Source organism: Orcinus orca, chromosome 16 (assembly GCF_937001465.1).
Source record: "Orcinus orca chromosome 16, mOrcOrc1.1, whole genome shotgun sequence".
Classification (NCBI taxonomy): domain Eukaryota; kingdom Metazoa; phylum Chordata; class Mammalia; order Artiodactyla; family Delphinidae; genus Orcinus; species Orcinus orca.
This window is the reverse complement of record NC_064574.1, coordinates 81187248-81207383: the sequence shown is the minus strand read 5'-3', so window position 1 is coordinate 81207383 and position 20136 is coordinate 81187248. Positions and strand designations below refer to the sequence as shown.

Genomic DNA, 20136 nt, shown 5'->3' with positions numbered 1-20136 from the left:
CGCTGGCAAATTGGGCAGCAATGACCCAGGGGACAAAGGACTCAGCATGAGGCCACCACCAGAAACACCTGCTCCCAGGCCTGCAGCCCTCCTGGCCCCTTGGAAGAGCTCCAGCCCTCTGAATCCCAAAGGTGCTCCCCTCTCATCCCCCTCCTCCCTCAAGTCCTGGGGGACCATGTGCCTATTTTGGGGGGAGGGGGTAGACAAAGGAAGCTAGCCCTACAACAGTCCTAGAGACTAATATCTCATTTGACAGGTGACATCTTCCCTTAGGTAGAGGGTAGAGAATGCCAGCCTGCCATCCTACAACCTTTTCCTCTAATTAGTCGCAGTCCTGCCACTCCTGAGAGGAAAACAGGAACAAGTTAAAATATTACAGAGACCCACAAGTGCACACAGGCACATCCATGTGTGTACTTCCAGCTGGACACACACCCTGCCTGCGTGTCTGAGGCCAAGACCTTCATGCCTTTGCCCAGCCCACAGTGGGGCTCAGGACTCGCTCTCCTCCCCCAGGGCTCAAATACGAACGTGGATGAGGCTGAAGAGGAGGGAAGGACAGGGGTAGAAAGATGATCCAGTGTCCAGGGCTGGGACTTTGTCTCTGGGTTCAAAGGCTTAAACGAAGAATATTTTACCCTGGGTCAACTCTCTCTGTGGCAGCTTTGAACTGTTAGCAAGCAGAGCTGAGGGAGCTAAAGGCACCATGTGTCCCCAACACTGAAAAGCATGCAGTGGATAAAGGGAGCACAGGACCCGACTGGAACCCCCTGGAAGCTGGCTGGGGACAGATCAACCAGCCGTTTCAACCCATCATTTTATCTGAAGAGCTTGAGGTCCAAAGAAGGAGAGGGATTCACCAGAGTCCCACAGCAAAGTGGCAGCAGTACTGAGACCAGGACCAGGATCTCCTGACTCTCTCTCAAGTACTCTTCCTGTTACTCACGGCACATGCCATTCTTTGTCACTTCCAAAACTGGCGTTCCCTCCACCAGAGAGCTGTTTGGAAAGTGCTTCCCACACACTAGGTGAAGGTTTACTTTCTGGTTCATTCAGCACTGTTTTAGGCCACGGAGATAATAATCATAAACAATAGATCATAACCATTAGCATCATAATAGCACATAATATTTACTGAGCCCTTATGGTGTGCCAGTCATCACCTCCCTGACCCTCATGACAGACCTATGACACCAATACTACTACCATGCCCCACTTCACAAACGAGGAAACCGAGGCTCAGGGAGGTTAACCAATTTACCCAAGATTACACATCAAGGAAGTGTTCGCTTAAACCACTTCCCATGCTCTTAACTACTGCATTCCACTGCTGCCACCCAAGTATACTGGTAAACAAATCAATATGATAATTTCAGATACTGTTAAGTACTATGAAAAAATAAAACATGGTGAGAGATAGAGGATGACCTTGACAGTGGCTCTCTCCCAATCTGTAGGTCCGGTGGTCAGGGCAAGAGTCCACAAAGACATAGCGACGTCTGTACAGAATCCAGAGGGGCAAGGAGCCCACCATGACAAGATCTGAGAGAAGGGCATTTTAAACAAAGGGGACAGTTTGGGTTTTGTTCCAAGGGCGATGGAAAGCCATTGGAAGGTTTAAGCAAGGCAGTGACATGTTTTGCTGTGTGATGAATAGATTGTAGAGGGATCCCAGGGAAAAAGAAGAGATCTGACATTTTCAGGAAATCTGATGATGAAGGGGTGGAGGGGAGATGAGGCAGGACTGAGAATAGAGCAGGGGCATCCGGGACCAGCACTCTCCTTTGCTCCCCACACTTCCAGGGGCCCCCGCCCCATTAGGATGGGTGGGATTTGAAAATCAAGACCCCTGGTTCCAGCTGGGCCCACCTATAGCCCTACCACCTCTGCCTCATGGAGTCCAGCAGCCTTGGGGGAGGGGAAGTGCTTGGGGTCTGATGGGGACAGGAGGGCAAGGTGTCCAAGGCGAGCTTTTTTTTTTTTAATTAACATCTTTATTGGAGTATAATTGCTTTACAATGGTGTGTTAGTTTCTGCTGTATAACAAAGTGAATCAGCTATACATATACATATATCCCCATATCTCCTCCCTCTTGCATCACCCTCCCACCCTCCCTATCCCACCCCCTAGGTGGACATAAGGCACCGAGCTGCCAAGGCGAGATTTTTTTTTCTTTTGGCTGTGCCACGTGGCATGCGGGATCTTAGTTTCCCAACCAGCAGTTCTGCACCCCCAGCAATGGAAACTCGGATTCTTAACCACTGGACCACCAGGGAAGTCCCTTTTTTTTCTTTTTTGTCTTTTTCTTTTTTTTTGGCCAAGGTGGGATTTCTGCTTAAAACTCTCATCAGGGGACTTCCCTGGTGGCACAGTGGTTAAGAATCCGTCTGCCACTGCAGAGGACACAGGTTCGAGCCCTGGTCCAGGAATTTCCCACATGCTGTGGAGCAACCCATGTGGCACAACTACTGAGCCCGCATGCCACAACTACTGAAACCCTTGCGCCTAGAGCCCATGCTCCGTAACAAGAAAAGCCACCACAATGAGAAGCCCGCGCACTGCGACTAAGAGTGGTCTCCCCTCTCCGCAACTAGAGAAAGCCCACGTGCAGCAACGAAGACCCAGCGCCGCCAAAAAAAAAAAAAGACTCATCAGGAGGAAGATTTCCCCAGGGGTCACACTGTCCCCCCCACTGCTCTCTACCAGGAAAGGGCTGGGTGGGTAAGAATCCCACCCCCCACACAAATCTCCACCCCAGGAGATCCTATATGCTATAATAATCCTATGATTCTATATTCCTATATAATCCTATAATTCTATATTCCTATATAATCCTATATTCCCCCCAGTTGGGAATATCGTCCTCACGTCCCAACACGGGCCTTCTCCAGGGCTCTGGACTAGATTACTTGGGATGGGGAGGAAGGAGGCTGCCTGGGTGCACTGGGACATCTAGGAAAAGCAAGTTCTATGGACTTTCTCCCTCCGTCCCATCCCTTTCTCTCCCATGAGTTTATGAGTTTCCTGCCCCCGCTTGGCCAAGCCCAGACAGGACTCCATCATGTCTGGGGAGGGAGAGACGGTGGGAGGTGCCAGCAGCTCCCGTGGCTGCTGGCTGAACTCACCTTCCTTTCCTCCCCTTGCCTCCTAACGACGCTGAAGAAGCCAGAGAAAAATGGGAGGTGTATTCCTTCCCACAAGCCCACAGCCTCAAGCCCATTGGCTCCTGGGCCTGTAGCTACTTGCAAGGCTATTTACTAGTGACCCTCAGGGGCGCCCAGCCTTCCTACCCTCCTCTCACTGAAATTTCCTATTAGGTCCCCAGTAGGAAGAGGAGCATATCTCTAAGGATTTGGAGGGGCTGGTTCTGGACCTTAGACAGTGAGGCACTACTCCAAAACCCTGGGACCCATTAGTCCTCCAGGCTTCCTGGGACAGACCCACCATGGCCTGTTCGGCCCCAGAACAGTTCCTGGCACACAATGGAGATGTGGTGAATAATTGGTGATTGAAAGCCCCAGAATTGAGCCACTGTGTATTAGAATGTTTTGAGGGCCTGACTGGCTTCAGGCTAAGCTCAGAACTGATTCCTGGAGAAGCCACCACATTCATGTATTGAACACCTGCTGTGTAACATGTATATAACATGTCCTGTGTGAGCTAGACATTCGTTGGATGAATGAAAGCTGCACGACCTTAAACATGACCTTTCTGTCCCTCAGTTTTCCTCTCTAAAACATGGAAGTGATAATACTTCATCATAAAGCCACTGTGAGAATTACAATACTTAGAACAAGACATAAAAATAGTCACAGTAGGTGTTTAATAAGTGGTGGGTGGTATGACGAGGGCTGTAAATGTTGGGGTGCGGTGCACAGCTAACAGGCTCAGGGTAGCAGAGCTGTAGGGCATCGGGCACGGCAGCCGGGGGCTGCTCCGGACTTCTGGGAAAGGCCACTCAAATTCCCAGCAATGGTGTCCAACTTTGCCAGAGCTGCGGGGGGTGGGGTTGGGGGCCAGGAGGAGAGTTTGCTGACTTTTCTAGTGAACTGGGCGCTTCCAGCAAACCATCCCTGCTGCTCACCAGCTCCCAGCTTTGCTAACGCCTCCTGCTCACACCTAATTTCTCGGTGAGCAAGACCCAGTAGCACAGCCGTCCCTCCCCCGCTCCCAGGGCCTCTGCTGCCCCCTAGGCTCGGGCGCGGCTGCCAGCCCTTGCACCTTCCCCCACCTCCAAACCCTGTGAATTCTGACATCCCCGAATTTTATCGTCTCGTGAAATATCCCTGCTTTTCCTTGGGGAGCCACCTCTGCGCCCTCGCGTGGCCCGGCAAGACGGCAGGCTAAGGCGGAGAGGGGACTTGAGGCTCCACGGTCTCCCCTCGTGTTGCCCCCGCCCCCCAACCTCGCACCAGATCGCCACGGTCTCCAGCCTCTGCTCCCGCGGCGCCAGGCAGACACCCTCCCGCGCTCTCCGACCGCCGACACTGCTGGCCCCCGACCCGGGCCCTCTGCGCCCGGCGGCCCAGCCTCACCGCCGGGAACCCTGGGAGCTGTAGTTTTCGGCCGCCCTCGGCAGGGGCGGGGCCCACAGAGCCTGATGCGTGTGCGCGTCCGCCAAGTGAGGGACCCTGACCCTCGCCATGGCCGGGCCCAAGAGCGGCAGAGAGGCAGGGCAGTGGACCAGCTGAGGAGGCGGAATTTCCAGCGAGGTCTCGTTCTCCGTAGGGCCCTGGACAAGTCCCGTAACAGCAGCAATAGTCTGTCTTGTAGGATTTCCAGCGAGAGCCCAGGCTCAGCACCTGGTACCCAGCATGTCCTCAATGAACCGGTGCCTCTGAGACTATCGTTACTGGCCCGGCACAGTTGCCAAAGGCAATTCAGCCCCTAAAAGTGTGTGTGGGGCTGCCCGCCACCCCGACCCCCGTTACTCCCACACATATTTGGGCCAGCGCCCCAGGTGCCCCTCCCTATCCCACCCAAGTTCCCCTCAGTGCCTCGGGCCATCCACAAACACACTCTACCTCTACTCAGAAATTTCCGATATTTATTTCCCAACATTTTGATAATTTTTTACAAATTGAATAAAAGGAATGAAGGAGAGTACGTGGGCCCCCAGGCCAGGCCTTGGGATCCCGATGAGAGGTGACGGTTTGAAAACTTCTCCTCACCCACAACTCCTGGCCTGCTGCCCTAACCTCTCCTATCAACCTTACCTAAGAGTGAGGTGGGGGCTTTCTGAGGATGTGGGGTTCCCCCCTAGAGGGGACTCTGGGAATCCTGTCTCAAGCCCTGAACTGGGTCAGGTTGGGGACAGATGTGGGCCCGGATGTGGCGCCGTCGCTGCCTCTCCTGCCTGCGGGCCAGCCGCTGCAGTCGTTTCCGAACGGCCCACAGCACCAGGTACACTTCCTGCAGCATCTCAGTCCCTCTCGACTCCAAAGGGGACCCGGTCTTCATTTGGGAGGTGACTGAGGTAGAACTCACAGATGACTGTGAAAGAGAGAAGATGAGCACAGATGAACAGCTTGGTCTAGGGGGAAACCACTGGTGGAACCACCTGCAGATAAACGGCAAAGGCTTGTCTAATTCCACCTGCCCTGTCAAGCCTCAGCTTGGGCAACGCCTCCTCCAGGAAGCCTTCTCGGCCTGTCTCTACTCTGATGTTCACCCTGTCATACCACATTTTATGCACTATTTGTTCTGCGGACTCATCTGTTTTCAATACCACCATGCAAGCTCCTGGAAGACAGGGACCATGTCCGACCCACCTTTGAGTCCCCACTAGGGTTCCATGGAGAGTGCATTAAAATGAAGGCCAGAATGACACCCCCAACTCTGTCTCCAACCCAAAGCTCTCGCCTGACCTCCAGGCCTGTATATCCCACTGCCTCCTAGGCGTCTCCCTGCAGATGTCCCTCTGACACTTCAACTCATCCTGTCCCAACGCCCTAAAGTCGTTACTTTCTCCCCTAAGTCGGCTCTGCTTCCAGTGAATGGCTCCAGCCTGTTTTCATGTCTGTCTCTCCCTCGCTCCTCACCGTCATGCAATCAACCACGTGGGACAACAATTCTACCTCTCAAATATCACTCCAATCCATTAACTTGTTCTACCTGATGCCTCTCTCCCGGCCCAGAATATTTTATTTTATTTTATTTTATTTTTGACCACACCGCGCGGCTTGTGGGATCTCAGTTCCCCGACCAGGGAGTGAACCTGGGCCTCGGCAGTGAGAGCGCCAAGTCCTAACCACTGAACTGCCAAGGAATTCCCCAGGTGAACTTTCAAAAATTATTATTAATGCAGTAATACCTAATTCAAAACCAAAATAAATTGACTTGATAGTAACCTAGACACTTCCCTTTTTAAATTAAAATTTTGACTGAGATAATTGTAGGTTCACATGCACTTGTGAGAAATAATACTTATACTCTTTACCTATTTTCCCCCATAGTAAAATCTTTCAAAACTCTAGTAGTATCGTAGAATACTGACATCAATACAATCCACTGATCTGAATTTATTCATATTTCTCCAGTTTTACTTGTATTCGTGTGTGTGTGTGTGTGTGTGTGTGTGTGTGTTGAATTCTTCCCAATTTTACATGATACGTGCAGGTTCATGAATTCAACTACCATAGTCAAGATACAGGAGATTTCCATTGTCGCAAGGATCCCTCATGTTGCCCTTTTATAACCAACCCATCTCCCCCGTCTCTCCCTCCATGCGCAGCCCCTGGCAACCACTAAACCACTAACTGGATCCCCACTTCTCTAATTTGGTTATTTCTGCAATGGTATATAGTATAAATGGAATCATACGATATATAATCTTTTGGGATTGGTTGTTTTCACGCAGCATGATTCCCTTGAGATCCATCCAAGTTGTTGCATATATCAATAGTTTGTTCCTTTTTATGGCTGAGCAGTATCATTCCATGATATATCACAGTTTAACCACTCACCCATTGAAGGACATTTGGGTTGGTTTGGGCTCTTATGAATAAAGCTGCTATGAATGTTCACGTACAGACTTTTGTGTGAACATAAAATTTCATTTATCTGGGATAAATGTCCAGGAGTACAATCACTAGGCCATATGATAACTGCATGTTTAGTTTTAGAAGAACTGACCACACTGTTTTTCCAGAGTGGCCACACCATTTTACATTCCCACCAGCGTGAATGAGTCATGGGGGATAGGAGGGGGGTGCTGCTGGGGACAAGGGGGACAACGTGCTGACCTTCCAGCTGCACATCTGCCAGCCAGACTGCAGGGCGGAGACCATGAGCGTGGAGACAGATTTGACGGCAGTCCGGGGCAGCTGCAACAGTGATCTCGGCCCATGGCCCGCCTCCACCGCAGCCCCGTCCGTGGTGGTCTTGGCCAACACGCAGGGGTCAGCCGCCTTGGAGGACACATCCATCTTGGAGACCTTAGCCTCCTTGGGGGACTCAACCAACTTGAAAGTCTCAGACACCTTGGAAGTCTTCTCCTTCAACTCATTCTCCTTCAACTCCTTCTCCTTCTCCTTCAACTCCTTCAACTCCAACTCCTTCTCCTTCAACTCATTTTTCTTGGAGTCAGTGCATTCTGCGATGGTTGACTTAGCTTTGTGTTTCCAGAAGAAGACCTAAGAACCGAGACAGGGAGAGGACAGACAGAAGTGAGGGGCAGAGCAAGAGACAACAGTCAGAACAGAAGGCCCAGAGGAGAAGGGGCCTCCTCCCCAGCTGTCCTGTCCCTCACCACCTCCCTCTCCATCTTGTTTGGCCACAGGTGGCCAGGAGAGGAGGGAGGCCAGGTGAGGAAGTGCGGGTTTCTGTGACCTAGAGGTCATTGACCAGCACTTCCCACCCCAGCAGGGCAAGAGGAAGGGGCGATCTCTGAAACTCACCGAGTGACTAATCTTGCGCCAAATCCATCGGAAGAACCTCAGGACCACGGCCATTTCTTCCGATACACAAGCCCCAAGCAGGGGGCAGAACCGGCATTCAGTTCAGTGGGGAGGACAGGCTGCAGGCCAGTGGCCGCCACCTAAGGGGTCTCTGGGGAGCCTCTAGCACAGCAGTGAAGAAAGAAATAGAGAATCCAGGAGGAAAACTCCCCCCGGTGACTCATCCTAGGCCCTTCCTCCCCTCCCTGGGACAGGGAGAGGAGTCAAAGTTGATGAGAACCCAGAGGGAGGGAGAGTTCTAGCCCATTGTGAGAGCCTGCCTGGCCCTGACCCCAACCCCCGAGACCCTTCCAGGATCCCCGGAGCCAATCCCTGCACCCTTGGCCCTCCTTCCCCGGAATCCAAGGAAGGAAAACTAACATTTACTGAGCACCTGGTACTCCTTGGGCATTTCCCATGTCTGATGTCACGTAACCCTCCCAGTTGCCCTTCAGGGAGGTATTATTGTCAGTACCATTTTACCCAGGAGGAAGCTGCGATTCAGAAAAACCAAAGAAGCTGCCCAAGTCATAAACCTAGGGAGCCACAGGGCGGGGAGTACAAACCAGGTCTGCCTCCAGGATCCCACTCTCAGCAGGTCCCCCCTAGTGGGGCCGGAGTTCTCCTCAAGTGGAGGCTGCCGCTTTCCCCGCTTCCCCACTAGATGGGGTCCGTCTCCCTACCTGCCTCTTCCGCCTGGGCCGGAGCCGAGGCTGTCGGGGAGGGGCCTGCTCACCCACAGGGCCCCATCCTCAGCCAGCTGGGGGTGGAGGCCACGGAGGCCAGCCAGGCCTGGCGAGGGCACCGTGTGCCCGGGGAGCCTGGCCCACACCCAGAGTTGAGACAAGGGGCCCATTCAGGGCCCCCCGCCCCACCCCCAAGCAGCCACCCAGATCCAGCCCGCAGAGGGGACACGCTGGGAAGCCGGGGGTGGATCCTGCACAATCACCAAAGGCTCCATTGTTCTCCTGTCCCCCACCAGCACGTGGGCCGACGCCCCCCACCCGCCCCCCCCCACCTCGCCTCGCCTGCCCCTTCCCAGGACCCAGGCCGCTGGCTCCCTTTTCCTTCCGCATCTCCACTCTGAGCCACATTAAACCTCCGCAGTCTGGACAAGATCTCCAGGGGAGCCCACAGCCTCAAGTTGCTCTCCCACAGGTGGAAACTGTTGGTGCAGGTCCCGCATCTGGACACAAGCAACAAGATGCCAACCTCCAGATTCAAGTTTCTTCCGATTTTTTAATTATAATTATTATTTTAATAACAACCTGAATCCCAGAACTTCCAGATACTTTCCGTACTCCCTCCCCTGGGCAGAGGAGAGGGGGGCACTCCAGGGAACAAGGTGGGGATGTCTGCCAGGCAGCCTCCAACACCCCCAAGCCATCTATTGCTGGGGCGGTCCCAGAACACTGACCCCTAGGGAGGGAGGAGGGGGGCTCCATCTAACACCCTGTCCTGATGCCCTCCCTCCTCCATCAAGGTCTAGGGATGCCCCAGCCCAGTCCCTGGGCACTATGGGGAGATCAAGGAAGGGCGGGGGACAGGCCACTTCTGAGCCTTCAACTCCCATCCCCGGGGATCAGGGGGCATTAAAGCTGCATAGGAAGAGGGGGCAGGCAGCTGGCTCAAGGCCTAGCAGCTGTGGCGGCCCCCAAAGGCACATTGTGAAGGAAGGGAGGCTCAGACTGAGGGCCCATTGGGCGCTGGGGGCCCCAGCCGCGGGACCCCCGAGGAAGGCAGCTGGGCCAGCTGCTCGGGGCTGGCCAAGGCACGCAGCAGTCCATTCTCCTGCTCCAGCGCGGCATTCCGCTCGGCCAGGTCCCGAATCTGCTCCTTCAGCACCTCCACCTCCTCCCGGACCGCAAACATGAGGTGGGACTTCACCAAGTCCTGGGGATCCAGGGACAGGCAAAGCGTCAGGGGTCCCAGGCCACCCCAACCTCATCCCCTGCCCAGTGCCTTGAGAAGCCAGGTGTGGGAGAGCGTCCTGCTCCCAGATGATGGGGGACCACCGGGGAAGAAGTCAAACAGGGAAGGCGCAGGGGGTGGGGTATCGGGATGGGCACGGATGCCGGACAGAGGCAAGGTCAGGGCTCAAAGACAGAGACGGGGGCCAGGAGCAGGCTAGGAAGCAAGGGATGTCAAGGGTTCAGGAGGGGGCGAAGGACCCCAGGGAACCCAGCTGGGAGCAGGCCGAGGAGCAGAAGCCAGTATTCCCTAATAATGAGGACAGCAGGGATGGAGTACTGGGCCGGCCAACAGAGGCAGGGGCCTGGGCATCAGCACACGAGCCGGGACCTGCTGGGACCAAGATGGCTTCTCTTACCATGGCTTGTTCGATCTTGTTGTCAATGCCAACCAGGCTTCCGGAGCCACTGGAGAGACACAGGGAGACGAGAGGTAAGGAGGAGGAACAGGTGCCAAGCCAGGTGTCTGGACACCCCAGCCTGCTGCCTTCCAGGTGCTTCTCAGAGCAGCCTCTGGCCTCCTCCACAAGCCCCATTTGCTGCAGCCTCCCACCCACACCCCTGCCTGTACCTGTGACAGTAGAGAATCAGGGAGAGGAGAGTTTTGTCCATCCCCCGACGGGGTGAGGGCCGCTGCCCGGGCCCCCCCAGGCCCCGGTGCGGTGGGGGTCCAGATGCCCCTCGGATGGGGGATGCTCCCCGAGGGGAACAAGGAGAGGAGACACAGCCCCTCTTCCGGGGAGGCCCCGGAGCCATCCCCACCACTCGGGTCTCATACGAGGACACCAGGGACTTGACTGAGACCCCTGGCTGGGCCATCCCCAAGGGGAAAGGATCCTTGGGCCTCCCCAGAGGGAGAGCGCTGTATCATAAGGACTGCCTGGGGGGCTCAAAGCCCCCCCGGGCAGAGCAGAGTCTGGCTGGTGCCAGGCAGGCAGAAAGGAGACAGCGCCTAGGGAGTGCTGGCCTGAAAGCTATATACCACTCCCCAGGGCAAAGCCTGGTTGCTATTGGCTCCTCAGGGACACGGGGACCCCCTCCCGCCGGCTCCATGGTGGGCGGGAATTCCCAGACACGGTCAGTGCCAGTGTCCCCTTCTCACCCTGGCACCAATCCCAGAGCGGAGGGGAGGGGGGCCGGCTGAGGACAGTCAGCTGGGGGGCCGAGTCGGGGGAGGGGCTGCGGGGCCAGAGGCCTGGGGCAGGGAAGGGTGTGAAGGGTGAGGGACAGCCTGGCCCCAGGAGGCCTCTTCCCACCTCTGACCCCATCCTGCCCCCTCTGGGCGAACACCGGCCTCCCTCAAGGCCTCAGCTGCTCTCAGCCGGGAGGTGAGAAAGGGAGTGCGGGTGTTTCTGATATGCTTGTGGTCTTCCTTGGATTATGAACACCGCCCTGAAACAAAGCCCACAGCAGGGATGACCCCTGGGGCCTAGCCAGAGAGTTCCCCTCCTCCCACAGTGAGGGCGAGAAGGAATGGGAAAGTTACCATGGCAACAGAAACAGAGCCTGAAACACGAGTACAGCCTATGGACCTGGGACCCGAGTCTGGTGTTTGGGATCCTGGAGGGAGTGAGGGCATAAGGAGAGGTGAGGCTGGAGGTGGGATACTGGGAATAAGTGCAGGCGCTCTGAAGAGTCCTGGGAACAGAAGACAGGCAGGTCTGGCTGCAGTTTATTAAGTGGCCACCAGAGGTCGACTCAGGCCTGGCTCAAGAGTCCCCAAGCCCAGGCTTTGGGTCCCAGAACCTGCACCGTCCTTTGCACCCTGTCCTTTCCTCCAAAGCTCCCTCTCCCCACCACTCAGGCCCCAGGTTCCTGCCTCACCCTGCAGCTCACCACCCACACCTGTCCAGCTTCTGCCTCAGCTGCCTCGGCCCCGGGGCCAGCCCTCCACCTATGCCTCCCAGTACCACAGGATCACCAGTCCTGACCTCCAGCCCCCAGTTTTGCCCCTCTCAGGGAAGGTGGCCCCAACATGCTGCCTCCCTCACCCTTGTGCTCCCTTGTCCAGCCCTCTCTCCTGGTTGTCAGTTCCAACTTGCTTTCCTGTGGGGGGAATTAGCGCTCAATCCAAGGTGACCCTTGGATGAGGCCCTGCAGCCAGGAAGGGAGCACGAGGGCACTGGGAATTTTCCATTTCCCACCCAAGCTCTGGGTGCAGAAGGCGCTGACAGGTGGAGTAACGAAGAGGGTGACCAGGCCTGAGAGAGCAGGACAGGATGGGGTGGGGGACGGAGACCTGGGACTCCTGGGGTTGGGGGGAGGAAACAAGTTTGAGAGCAGAGCGAGGCCAGCCAGCTGCAGCGTCAAAGCAGTTTTCAAGCTATTTCAAACCGAGACACCTGGGTGGAGACTGGGCCACCACAGAACTCTCCCCCCAGCCACCGGTACACAGACACACAGAGACCAAAGAGGGGCAGATTCACAGCAATAGGAACACTGGCCTTGCTTGGTGAACACTCAGTAAAGATGCCAAGTAAGTTGTTCCTTCTTGCCAGAAATAAAGGAATAATACAACAGTAAACATTTGTCGGCTGACAGATGATTATCTCCTGTTTGACTAGCACTGGAGAGTTTCTGACTGCACTTTCCACTGGCACATTCTAACATTAACACTTCAAGGGACCAGGACTCTGGCAACCCAAGCCCTCCCTTTGAGAACCCCTGAGAGAAGGTCTGCCTGGCGCTGTGCTGGGACCTCTGAGCAGGGTCAGGAGTGGGAAGTTTGGGGTTGACTGGATGGATCAGCCTTCACCACAAGCCCTCAAAGCAACTTTGTATGAGTCAGAATAAAATTTTCAAGACTTACTGCCATCTTCTCGAAAACTGTCATGACTTCGAGTGTCAACAGTGACTTCAAATGTGAGTGGCGCCCCCTGGAGTTGTGCAGAGCACGACATGCACACCTGGGGACTCTGGCCCTGCAGGACTCTTAAGTCCTGGGGCAAGGACAGCTGTAGAGGCTGGTCTTCCTTTTTGAAGGTCAAATGAAACAGCTTCAAAATGAGGATCAGATGAAGAAACAGGACATCTGGGAGAGGTGGGGAGGTTCTGATGCCAGGGACAAGGGCCAGCCCTGTTCCCTCACTGTGTTTTGATGAGCCCCCAGGAGCCTGGCTGCCCCGTCTACACTCCCTCCTGGATCGGGGCGGGGGGGGGGGGTGGCGGGGGATGGCTCTTTGCCCAGATTGGGAGAGCTGTCCCTGCCTCTGTCCTGGAGAGAAAGGGCATCGCAGAGATGTTTGCTTCCTCCTCTTCTCTTGGGACACAAGCATTCCAGGAGGAGAGGGGAGAGAAAGTGGCTTTGGGGTCCGACCCAGGCTCCAACAGCAGTCCTGCCACTTACTAGCTGGTGACAGTGGGCAAGTTTCTAAAAACCCTCCTCCTCTCTGTTTCTTCATGTGGATAGTGGGGATCCTGGGGTTGCTCTTAAGAATTATGTGACATAAGAGGTAGCATCTGACCCCAAGGAAGCACTGGATAAACATACCTTTTCTTTCCTGAGTTCCTGGAATTCATTCCCCGTAATGCCTGGATCCCCCATGCTGGCCGTCTACCCACCTATGCAACCATCCCCTCATGCATCCATCCATCCACTTATTCAAGTACCTCCCAACTGCCAGGCCCTGTTGGGGGCATGAATTCACCATGTACCCTCTGTTCTCCCATCCCCAGATTTAGGATTGGTCAGGCATCCCCAACTCCCCATCTGGGATCCAGGCACTTAATACCCCAGTCCACTTTCCCTCTCTAAAGGGAGGTCCCATGCCACTCAGACCCTGTTCTGCCAGCTCCCGGCACACCAGAGAGGTGAGGTGGGGGCTACACGCCCCATTCCAGGGGGCCAAGGAGGTGGCCCAGCCCAAACACGCTGACCCAGCAGGGTGGAGCACGAGGGGTTGGGCCTGAGCCCCAGAGGCTTGGAGCTCAGCAGAGTAAAGTGGAGGCTGGGAGGCAGACCGGTCAGACTGGGGTGTTTGAGGGGGTGGGACAGAGGGAGGAGGGGAGGGAGGGGACAAGCCAAAAGAATAGAGTTCAGGAGGCTTCTAGAGGCAGAACTCTCTAAGAGAAAGCTGGAAGCTGGCCTCTCAAATCAACAGGGGTGGGGGAGGGACAGGGAGCCCTCCGTGCCAGGGAACCTCCCAAGTGGGAGGGGAGCGGGTGGGAAGCGCTGAGAATAGCAGCGATGGGGGCAGGTGACTCTCCCGGGCCTGGCCGACCTCACACCTCACACATTCCTTAGAGCAGGGAGCTCAGATGCGGCTCCCTGCCCAGCCCTGCTCTGTCCCTCATTCTCCAAGTACCTTCACCAGGCCCCTTGCCCTCCATCCCACCGGCCCCTATCCCCCCTTCTCTTTTCTCTCTGCCCCCCCCAAGGCCTCAGTCCCTGACTGGAGGAGGGGGGGTGGGGGGCGGGGTCGCCACGTGACTGGAAGGCAGGAAGGAGAAACTCCGCTGAAATAAGTCCCTCACTTCCCACTAAGCCCCGCCCCCTAGTGCCTTCCAAACAGGAAGTCCCTCCCCCAGGCTTCGAACTGGAAGTCCCACTCCTCCCTCCAAAATAAAAGTGGCAACTCCCTGGCCCCTCTCCTGGGTTCGTATCAGTCCACAGCCAGAAGGGAGCAGCTAGGCCATCTGACTCGCGATTTTGTTCCTCCCCTTTCAGCTTGCTGACTTTGCTACGTTGAAACCTGGCCCTCAAAACAGGAAGTTCTGCCCACCGTGCCATGAACAGGACATTCTCCCCTGAAGGGCGAACCCCAGGAGATCCTGCTCTCCTGTGCCTTCCCTGTGACCGACAGCCAGCCTCTCCACGGCTTTGGCTTGGCCTTGGCCTCCGGGGAGTGCTTAGCCCCCATGGTGATCCTAGCACAGAGAACCGAACCTTAGGGACATGCTTTCTTGGTCCCAGAGGTCCCAGGATCCTAAAGTAGTCTGCGTGGACCCTGCAGGAGTCCCATTCCCCTCGGTAGGGAGAGGGAGAACTGGGAGGAGACCGACTCCCTATTCTGGTCTCCTGAACACTTGCCAGTAAATTCTTCGGGTTGGCCAGATGATCGCTAAATCTGCAAGAGCTCTGGAATTTGACAACAATGACTCCCTTCAAACTCTAAAAAAGTCTACCATTTGACAGTCCTAAGCCAGGGAGTCCCACCCAGCTCTCTCCACAGGGAGGGAGTAGGTCTCAAATCAGCTTTGCCCAATGTGTTATGCCCAGGCCAGGCTTCTCAGTTTAAGGGGTCCTCCCCAAGTTCAAGTAGAGGGAAGGACACCTACCAGGCAGTTTCACTCAGCTTTCCCAGGTGCTGGGTGGGGAACCGGAGCCCACCTACCTATCGTCATCACTGTCCAGGTGGCCACTGATGGCCAGCATGGAGCGGGCGAAGCTGAGGCTCTGGGCAGCCGCTGTTCCAAAGGGGTCTGGAGACTTGTGAACCAGACTGGCATCGGGGAAGAAGTAGAGGGCCGGGGAGCTGGGGCGAGAGTCGAGTGGGGGCACCTGGAGACAGACAGGTGGGAACTGTCACATTGAGTGAGAGAAAGGATCCAGCCACCTTACAACTTGCCTAGTAGTGTTCCTCCCTCCCCAGCTCTCCCCACACACCCCCATCTTCTGAAGACAAGGGACCCAGGCGTCCTGCCCCCACAGCCCCTCTTACCCCGGATCTGGGGAAGGAGGTACTAGAGACAAGGGAAACAGCACCCATCCTGAGGACTGGGTGAGTGGCTTCGAAAAAGTGGCTCATGGGGTATCGGAGAGGGGCTCTGGTCTGCACTCCAGTACCCTTCCACCACCTGAACTAGGACCCCTAATCAGAGGCCAGTCAGAGACTGTGCCTTCTGTTACCTGACTTCTTAAGGCGACTCAAATGTCACTTCCTCAGAGAGGCATTTCTCCATCCTGTGACTCGTGAATTCAACTGAACTGTTCTATTTTTTTTATAGCCCCTAATATTATCTGAAATTAAAGTGTTTTTGCCTCCCTGCTGCTGGAAGGTAAGCTCCAGAGGGCAGAGCTTGTAGTTTGTTCAACAGCCATTTGTAGAATGAATCCTCAGAAACTGGTCCTCCCCCTCCTCCCCCCTCCCCACTCCTCTACCCATTCTAGCCTCTCCTCTCAAACTTCTAGGGACTCAGGTGAAGTTCTGCTCCTGAGCTTGGCTCTTGGGGGTTGGGGACCGGAGCGGTTACAGAGATGGAGAGAGGCGGAGCCTGGGTGTGGACCCACACAGCCCAACAGGCGCTGGGGGTGGCTGCAAAAGGGCGGGGGCCACAGGAACAAGACGCCTCTGTGAGGCCCCAGGAGGCCCCAGCTTCTCGGAAAAAGCCAAGAACAGAGAGTCCAGGGTGGTTGGCAGGACAGAACAGAGGAAGGGGGCCCAGGTGGTGCCCCCCGCCCTCCTCCAGGCCCCTGTTAGAGGCAACCCAGGGAGAAGAGGCATGGGGGAGTGTAGGAGGAAGACAAACTTTGGGGCAGGGAAACAGCAGCACAGAGGCAGGGGCATAAGAAGGAATCAGGACGTGGGGGAAGGAAAGGGAACTGGGGGCACAGAGGGGAGAGGGGCAGGGTCTGTGGGCCCAAGGGAAGCTCAGGCAGGGCTTAAGGATAGAGAGAGCTGAGGCTGGGGGCAAAGGGAGCTTGCTTTGGAAGAGTGTGTGCACAGGGACCAGTAAAGAAAACGCATCTTCTCCCCTGGGGTAGGAACTGAATGAAAGAACTCAAGAAAAGTGGGGGGTGGCATGAGAGACGTGAGTTTGAGGCCAGGAGCGGGTGGGGGGAGCCGGTCCTGAAAAGGCCCAGACACACAGTCTCAGGTTATTTTTATACTGTGGTTTGTGCCCAAGGCCAAGAAGGGGAAAAGTTCTCATCCTCACACTACCTGCCTTTCCTCTTGCATCCAACGTGTTATTTTCTCCTTCAGGACAGACACATGCAACACCCCTTGCTGCCCACCCCCCACCCCAAGGACCCAGGCATCCTGCCCCCCAGCCCGGACTTGTTCGTCTTTTGGAGGCAGGAAGCAGAATGAGCAAAGGATTTAACTCTTTCTCGGCTGCTCCCCACCTCTCTCCCACCGCATGGTGGCCACCCCCAGTGATTGATCCTGGAGACACCCAGACGCAGGGAACTGAGACTGACAACTGGGAGTAGAAAAGACGAACCAGCCAACGTCCCGTCCTTGTAATGGGTTCCCTCACCCCCACCCAATTCTTCAATGTCTTGGGGAAGTTTGTTTTGGGACAAAGCTGGAGGTGGGGCTGGGTGGTGAGTGGAAAGAAGACCCCCACACACACACCCAACTGGAGATGGAACTGCAAAGGAGAAATTTACAGTGGAATGCCTACTTTTTGCCCTTCCCTCCCAACCCCAGCAGGCCCAACTACCCCAGCCCTGCCTGGGGCCTCCACCCTCAGTGCGTGAAGAAGTGAGACCAAGACAGAAGGTGAAGGCCAAAGTGAGGAAGTCACATCTCCATGATGGAGAGACAGGACTGGGCTACCTGGAGCTGGAGACTCGGGCCAAAGGCAACAAATGAAAGACCAAAGAGAAAGAAAGTGCAGAATGTGGGGAAGACGGAGCCTAAGAGAGAAAACAAGGGCCAAGTGAGAGAGCAGGAAGAAAAAGACGGGGCTGTCTGATGTGACGGACAGGTGACAATGGAGCGGGGAGAGGGCAGTATGGAAGCAGAGGCCAAGGTCGAAATCGACAAGCACCACTCCTCAGGTGTCTCCCCCAACCCTGAACCCAGCTCTTACCTGCCCCATCTCCTCTGGAGCAACCAACTCCATCCTCAGCCGCAGAGCTCCATCCTTCGTACGCGACAGTGGAGGGGTCCCTGCTGTTGAGCCCCCTGCCTCCACTTCTACCCTCAAAGAGGGCAGGGGCGTGGCAGCCCGGGAAGTGCCCGCGCTATCCCCCGTCCCGGCCTCTGGGGGGCGCTGCTGGGGCGCGGAGGCTGACAGGGGGGTTGTCTCCAACTTGGCCTTGCCGGGCACTGCCAGCTGGCCCAGCCCCCCGGTGAAGGAGCGGGCCTGAGGTCCAGGGAAGGTGGGGGGCGGGCGGAGCCAGGAGGTGGGGCCCTGAGACAGGCCTGGCTGTGGGGTAGGGGTGGCCAGGCCTAAGCTGGCCAGCTCCAACCTGGAATCCAAAGACCTGCCCCCATTGCCCCCTGAGGCCCCTCGAATCCCTTCCAGGAGCCGGCCAAAGCTAGGGGGCTCCAGGTCTCTCTCGTAAACATCCACACATGTCCAACGGCCTCGGCGATAAGGCTCTCCCAGGCCTTGGGGCAGCTTCACCACCCGGAAACGGGAGGCGGGGGCCCCAGGCGGTGGGGAGCCATTCCGGGGGGTGCCCTTGCCCCCTGGCTCGGGGTTGGGCTCCTCGTTGGGCACGCGGGGCGGGGGCCCAGTGGGAGCCGGCAGGGCAGGGGGATCTGGACCCCCTGGGCTCCCCGGACCCTCGTAGTCCGTGGTGACGCTGGTGATTTGGAAACTACTCTTCTTCTTGCCCCCACTCATGGTCCCTGGGGCTCAGGACTGGGCCAAGGTGGGCAGGGGGGCGGTGGTGGCTCTTCGAGGGGCTCAGGCACCCCTGGAACAGGGGGGCCACATGGTGGGGACATCAGGGCCCCTGGGGATGTCTGGGTCCGACATGGCAGGAGGGCCTTACGGGAACTGGGGGTGCCTGGTTGGTGAAGGGAGAGCAGGGTAGGGGAGGTGGCGGGAGCTGGGGGGGCAGGGGCAGGTTTTTCCTGCTGCTGTCGCTGCCACCGCCGAACTCCAGAGCTGAGTTTGCAAACTGTAGAGAGAGAGAGAGAGAGAGAGACAGAGAGAATGTGTGAGAAAGCAGTGGGCAGGCCACCTCCGGGGCTTCCTCTCTGGGGAGCGGAATGGGGGGAGGAAGGGGAAACCGCCAGAGACAAAGAGACAGAAATGACAGAGACCAGAGCAGAGGGGACAGATCCGGGCGGGCGCAGAGAGCAGGAAGAGGCGGCCCAGACCCAAAGTTGGGCATTTCTCGCTGGGATTCAAACTCACGGGACCCAAGTCGTCCCAAGAGCAAGGGCTCCAAGGCCTGGGTGAACAGGAGTGAAGCCGCTCCTCAGCCCGGCCAGGCCGCCGGGAGGCCTGTGCTGGGCCACCGAGGCCCCCTGCACCGCAGCTCCCCCATCCCTGAGGCAGGCCCTGCCCCGCCGCCCCGCCGCCCCGCCCAACCCAGAGCCCTACCTCTCGGCCGCGGCCACCGAACTGGGCCGGGGGTCCCGGCCGCCTAAGATGTTGGGTTGTCCCTTCCCCGGGGCCTCGTGGCCCCAGCAGCTCGGGGGCGCAGGCGGCAATTAGAGGCTGGCCGGTCCTCTTCGGGGGCCGCACCTCGCCCCGAAAGGCATCTCCGCGGAAAGTTTGCTGTCCAGAAAAGAAGGAACCCCCGCCTCCTTGGCGGAGCCCAGGCGCGGCCTCCGAAGCCCCAAGGGTCTGCGGACCGATGCGGGAGGGGGCGCCTTAGCCCCCGACCCTGCAGGTGGAGCCGCCTCGGTGGTCGTCGCGGCGAGTGGCTCTCCCAAGTCTCCTTCCGCGTGGCACCGCTGGGTCTCCCTCCGCTCCTCTCGGTCTTTCTCTTTCGGGGCTGTTGACAACCCCCACGCCAGGAAGTCCTGCCTCCTCGGGCCTGCTGACTGCTCCTCTCCTCCTCCTCCTCCTCTTTCCCCTCTTCCTCCCCTTCCTCCGCCCTTTCTCGCTCCTGGGGCTCCCAGCCAGCTGGCCCGGGGCCAGGTCTGCCCCGGCCACTGCTGGTGCAGTTGCCGCTGCGGCTGCTGTTCCAGGGGCCCGGAACAGGATGCCTTAACCCCACACCTGCTGGGCCCCAGCCCAGCTCAGCTCTTCCTCGGAGGGAGGGGCCGCGGCGGGCGGAGAGAAAGGGGAGGAGTTTGCGGGGAGGCCCGGGATTCCCTTACTTGTAGGCACTTGCTGCCATTGGCCTACGGACGCACGGAAGAGTGGGGAGGAACTTACCAGGATCCTGCTGGGTGCCTGTTACTCCGTAAGCGCCCAGTAAATTGTTCTGGTGCTGCTGCAGCTGTTATTGTCATATCGTCGCTGGTTTTCACAGCAACCGTACGAGGAAGATACTGTTTTTCTCCCCGGTCCTTATTTTTTCAAGTGGATCCTTATGACAATTTTCAAACATGCCCCAAACTACAGAGAATGGTAAAATGAACCCCTAGGGACC

At 56.9% G+C, this 20136-nt stretch overlaps 1 protein-coding gene across 4 annotated transcripts; it reads right to left on the bottom strand.

The window, feature by feature from the left end:
* Positions 1-5034: 5034 nt before the first annotated feature.
* LOC101280645 (TSC22 domain family protein 4) lies at positions 5035-19794 on the bottom strand. Of its 4 annotated transcripts, XM_049698989.1 has the most exons (6): positions 19137-19794; positions 17667-18708; positions 15242-15408; positions 10268-10316; positions 7246-7635; positions 5035-5494 (listed from the first exon to the last, which is right to left on the bottom strand). In XM_049698989.1, the coding sequence occupies exons 2-6, from the start codon at positions 18426-18428 to the stop codon at positions 5261-5263; spliced, it is 1602 nt and encodes a 533-aa protein (XP_049554946.1). In that variant the 5' UTR covers positions 18429-18708; positions 19137-19794; the 3' UTR covers positions 5035-5260. The 4 variants fall into 4 exon arrangements, with proteins under 4 accessions (XP_049554946.1, XP_049554945.1, XP_004268926.1 ...); XM_004268878.4 differs by lacking the exons at positions 5035-5494; positions 7246-7635 and adding an exon at positions 9158-9831 and having other exon boundaries at positions 19137-19784; XM_033426461.2 differs by lacking the exons at positions 5035-5494; positions 7246-7635; positions 19137-19794 and adding exons at positions 9158-9831; positions 18948-19085.
* Between the last annotated feature and the right edge of the window lie 342 nt (positions 19795-20136).

Bases quoted from the DNA above. Each gene is read 5' to 3' on its own strand.
- LOC101280645 (XM_049698989.1), bottom strand. From the start codon at position 18,428: ATGAGTGGGGGCAAGAAGAAGAGTAGTTTCCAAATCACCAGCGTCACC. The intron at 15,409-17,666 runs GTAAGAGCTGGG...GTCTGTCTCCAG, and splicing joins CTCCAGAGGAGATGGGGCAG to GTGCCCCCACTCGACTCTCG. The intron at 10,317-15,241 runs GTAGGTGGGCTC...GTGTCTCTCCAG, and splicing joins CTGGACAGTGATGACGATAG to TGGCTCCGGAAGCCTGGTTG.